Here is a 5,227-nt window from a genome sequence, read left to right as displayed (position 1 = left end):
GTCATGTGATTTAATGTCATGTAATGTAATGTAATGTAATAGAGTGTAATGTACATCAATTTAATGTGATGTAATGTAATGTGATGTATGTCTCCCCCTGCAGGACTGCTGCGGTAACTGCAGTGACAGTGACGAGGAGCCTACGAGGCTGTGAGAGGTGCCGACTCCATCACTCCTCCTGCAGCGACCCTTCGACAAGCCCCTCTGGAAACATGCCCCCGCCCTCCTCAGCAGTGCCACTCCCAAAGCCTGCCCCAACCACACCCTAAAAACCTGCCCCAACCTTCCCCACCCTTAAGACCTGCCAACGGTACCCTACCCTGAGCCCTCATCCTACGGTGCCCACCGACCTCCTAAACTGGGGCGTCCCACTAGAGAGGATTCCATTTGTTTACAATATTTGCACATTTGTATTTTTCAGAAAGAAAAACTAAACCTAAAAAATCAACAAGAAAACAAAACAAAACAAAACACGAAATATTGGAATGTATATTTTCACTCTGGCCAAGCTGTCCCTGTTGTGTACGAATGGTACGGCCTACGTTTCGGCAACGACTAACCAATCAATGGGAGATGGAAGATCCCATGTGTTGTGCAGTGGGGAGGACTGCTGTCAGAGCGTACTGTACCTGGAGCACAGTGCTACCGGGAGTGGACAGGCGTACTCTTAGCAGGTACGATAAATACAACATGGCTTCACCTGATGGCAGACCAGACTCCGCCCCAGTTGCCATCCTACAATGACTGGCGTCCCCCTGGCGACGCCCCCCACCGGCACCCCGTCCACCGTTCTGACCCCATCCTCATGGTGGAACAAAAGAATTGCAAAATCTTTGCTTATAACTGCTGATGAAATCCACCAATACCTTGTTATTATTGCAATAATGTGATAATAGCGTGGAAATAGCATTTTCCTAGCGCTACTTGGACGATTTTCTCCAAGCCATTGTTGGGTGGAATTTCAAGATAGTGCAGCCCCCTTTCAGGTGCTGCCCCGGGCAATTCTCCGGTTGGTCCCCCCCTAGGACTGCCACTGCTCCACCCAATCAAGTGTGGCTGCACCTCTGGGGTCAACAACGCCCAGACAGGTGTATTCTAACCTGAGGCAGGGTCTTGCATTCACGTCCCGCCCCCTTCACCTCCTCAACTCCACCAACCTGCTCCCTCTGCACCGACCATACCCGATCTGGTTGTTGTCGCACTTGGGCGCCATCCATGGCGAGGTCATAGCCTGCACCAGACACCAGGGCTACATCTGAATGGCCTGCATCTGCAGCAAGAGCAGCGTTTTCGGGGGCCTGTGTCTGCACCAGAGCTGCATCTGATGAACGAGGGGCCTGCATCTGCAGCAGAGCTGCATCCTTTCTGCATCCATCCTGTCTCCATCCAGGGTCTGGTTTTGGATGCGAGCTCTTGCAGCGCTTCAGGGCCAGTGGTGTTTGGATCTCCAATACAGTTGAAGCAGGAGTTGACCTGTGGATGCCTGAGCAGAGCCTGGATGACAGCTGTGTTTGAGGGGCCAGTGTGTGTATGAGTGTGTGCGTGTGTACAGTTGAGGGCCCAGTGTGTGTGTGTGTTTTGATGGGGGGCAGTGAGTGTGTGTTTGGAGGGGGCCGATGCGTGTCTGGGTTTAAGGGGGGGGCAGTGTGCGTCTCTGTATTAGGGACCTGTGTTTGCCATTGGGGCTTGGTGGGAGCTTGCATTGTGTTTCTGCATCGTAAGGGGACCTGTGTGTGAGTTTTCAAGGAGTCGAGAGTTGTACCCTGTTAACTACTGAAACATATTGCACATTCTGTTCCAATGGGATGGGGGTAGGGGCTGGTCAACAGACGTGTGTCTGCTTGGAAATATTTTTTATATTTATATTTGTTCTTTTTATAAATAAATGTATATTACACAAACACATACACACATAAATGATTATGTAATTCCAGACAATCAAGACAATACCATGCGTGTGTAGTCATGACATAGAAGGTGCATGATGAAAATGAAATAAGACATTTCAGAGACAGTGTTGCTTATGTATATAGAATTAACTGTAGAGAGTTCATCCTAGCATTTCCACGTACCAGAGGCTCACAAATGTGGTTTTGTGCTCATAGTAAATGTGTCAGCGCGTGCGCGTGTGACTGTGTGTGTGCGTGCGTGCATGTCGTGTGCATGTGTGTGTGTGTGTGTGTGTGTGTGTCTGTGTCTGTGTGTCTGTGTGTCTGTGTGCGTGGCTGTATACGTACCTGTGGGTGTGGGTTTTGTTTTTGTGTGTGTGTGTGTGTGTGTGTGTGTGTGTTTGTGTGTGTATGTTTATAGGGCTATGTCCAAGATCCTTTAGTCAAACCAAATAGACTTGGTGTAAGTACATACAGTATAGGAGTGACAGGGTGCGCAGCCACTTGGACCACTCCACAGATCATGCTTGAGTTCTCTCTCTCTCTCTCTCTCTCTCTCTCTCTCTCTCTCTCTCTCTCTCTCTCTCTCTCTCTCTCTCTCTCTCTCTCTCTCTCCCTGGCCCACATCCTCATCTTCATCCACCTCCTTTTCGTTTCTCTCTCCTGTTTCCCTGTCTCTTCTCATCCATCCATCACCACCATACACACTCTCTCTCACACACACACACACACAGGCACCTGGATGATGTAAATACAGAGACTTTTCCGGCCAGTGTCAAACCCCCCACGCCCCTTGTATGTTTTCTTCCTATTTGCCTCATTTGCCAAAAAGAACCTTTAATGGAGTTCTCATCAGGAACTAGTAGATGCATGTTTGACCAAACCACTTCTGTTTGTCCTTCATTTCCTTGTTTTCACATTTTGTCTTTCTATGTTTTCCTGTGTGGGCTGTTTTTCATTGTGTCTGATGAATAGAGGTGTACAGTATGCACAGTATGCGTGCCTGCGTGTGCCTGTCATGCGTGAAGGTGCCTTTTAATGTTACAAGGTACTTCGATGATTTTGTCCAATTTGGATTTGGGTGATTTTTTTTTTTTCATTTGTGGTGTGGACATTCATCCTGCCAGACACGGTGTTGTTGCATGACCCAAGTCAGCCAGGTCCCTTTAGACCAGATGAGTCAGTTTTACATCTTGATGGGAGTCCATTGCACATACTGTGCCAGGGCTGGACACATGGACACGTGCTGGTGAAATTAGAGTTTGGCTGGTAGAAATGACAAAGCCACTTTGGCCCGTTACATTAGGGAGTGCGTGTTTGGCTAGTGAGATTAACGTCTATTAGCCTTTTTGGCTAGTGATGAAAAAAAGTGCATTTTAGAGCTATGTATGCATACCTCCATGGAGCAGATGGAAGCCTACCTGAAGGCAGAGGTGGCCAAAGTAAAAGTAGAAGTAAATTTATGGTGTTAAGTCCAACACAAGCACATGATACTACATAGTGGTCACACCAGTTATTCCATTGTACCTAATGAGGTGCCTAGGAAAAAAAACCCAGAAAAACCTGAGTGATAAACCTGGCTACGGTAAGTTAACCTATGTGAAGTGGTAAACATGCTAATAGGTAGCCCACAGGTGTCATTTGGTTAAGGAAATAAGGACTCCTGGCTCTTCTATTAGATGATTTACCTCTACGTCTAAGGTTAATTTAACCTGGATTACTACTATTACAGTAGGTTCTTGGCATCCTCCCTGGGTCTTGGGTCATCATGAACACATGTCCCAGCAGCACAGCATCTCCATAGTCCTCCCGTGCCGTTTCTCAACCACTGAAGCTCAAACGCATTCCAGTCTGTTGTACTATTCAGTGTAAAAAATACTTCTTTTTACTTTTTTTGTTTATTTAGCAATAATGGATGATTTATGTGTATAAAGACAAAAAAACAGAACCACCACAATAACTTGCGCAGGACTGAACTGAATTGAACTTCCCTTTTTTGAGTTTGATGATGTATGTGTTTCTGAGCCAAGCTTGAACACTGTGAGGCCATGCAGGACACAGCCATATCTCTCTCCCTCTCTCTCTGGACACATATCTCCCACAACGACACATTGTCATCTACAGGAAGACTTTCATTTCCTCCCCAAAAGACTTGTGCCTACTACGCACCGTACCGCACCACATTCAAATCACAGACTCCGAAAGGACAGCAATCTGACAAACAGGACACACTTCTAACCAACAAGACTTGTGTAATCTAGTATTTCTATGCCCCCACAGGACTTGTGCTTACTACAGGAATATGGTATTAGAGACATCCCTCTCATAGGTACTTAAATCTACCTACAGGACTTTGTATGTATGTACCACGTATGTATGGACTCTTTTCATAGGACTTTTATCTCGCGATGGGAGTTTTGCGTGCTACAAGACTCAAGCAAACATCCCCCTGGATCCACATCTACCTAATCTACTGGATTTGTATCGACATCTACAGTGTGAACCAATATTTTGCCTATTTCAGGATTCTTTTTTTTTATCTATCATAGGATTCAAATCTCCAACAGGACTCTTGGGTACTGTAGTACTGGCTCTATGTCTCTAAAAGGGCACTTTTGCACACCCCTGTTGTTGGACAGGTGTGTTGGATATTACCCCATTGAGGTTGCCATTCAAGTTTAAGAAAGGTCCCGCACACAGTCCATTCCACCAGAATCAAACATTGTGTTCAAGTTTATTGTTGGTGGAATGGACAATGTCTGGGATCTTTCTTACACTTGACTGGCTGAATATCTGCCACAGGATCATGGTTCCGCCATGCACTGAGCTTTTAGCATGTGTATTTACTGTCTGTGTGTGTGTGTGCGTGTGCGTGTGCGTGTGCGTGTGCGTGTGTGTGTGTGTGTGTGTGTGTGTGTGTGTGCAAACAGCTAACACTGTGTTTTTCTCTCTCTCTCTCTCTCTCTCTCTCTCTCTCTCTCTCTCTCTCTCTCTCTCTCTCTCTCTCTCTCTCTCTCTCTCTCTTTCCCTCCATGTGGACATCAGTTCCCATATACAATCGATACCATAATGTCAGTTTTACTGCACAAAGGGATTGATTCCCAAAAACAGTGTAGTAGTTAAGGAACCCTCTGTTGTTTATGTGCTGTTTTGGTTGTTTTGCCTGTATTTGTTCCTATTTGTTTTTGTTTACTTTTCAAATTTTATTACAATATCCCCAATGTTGTTGTTGGGATTTGTTTTGCTATGTCATTTGTTTATACTATGAGCTACTTTCTGCTACAGTATGTTGCTGTTCTAAGTCATGGCACAATGTGAGAGGCACTGTGGCGGGAGTA

At 45.9% G+C, this 5,227-nt stretch overlaps 1 protein-coding gene across 1 annotated transcript in view; it reads left to right on the top strand.

The window, feature by feature from the left end:
• The window catches only part of grk6 (G protein-coupled receptor kinase 6), a 74,296-nt gene extending 69,509 nt beyond the window's left edge, over positions 1–4,787 (top strand). Inside the window, exon 16 of the mRNA XM_063203126.1 lies at positions 104–4,787. Within this exon, the coding sequence (XP_063059196.1) occupies positions 104–154 (51 nt within the window). The 3' untranslated portion in view covers positions 155–4,787. The remainder of the gene's footprint in view (positions 1–103) is intronic.
• Positions 4,788–5,227: the final 440 nt, after the last annotated feature.

This window comes from Engraulis encrasicolus, chromosome 7, assembly GCF_034702125.1.
Source record: "Engraulis encrasicolus isolate BLACKSEA-1 chromosome 7, IST_EnEncr_1.0, whole genome shotgun sequence".
NCBI lineage: Eukaryota > Metazoa > Chordata > Actinopteri > Clupeiformes > Engraulidae > Engraulis > Engraulis encrasicolus.
This window is presented reverse-complemented; position numbering and strand designations above follow the sequence as displayed.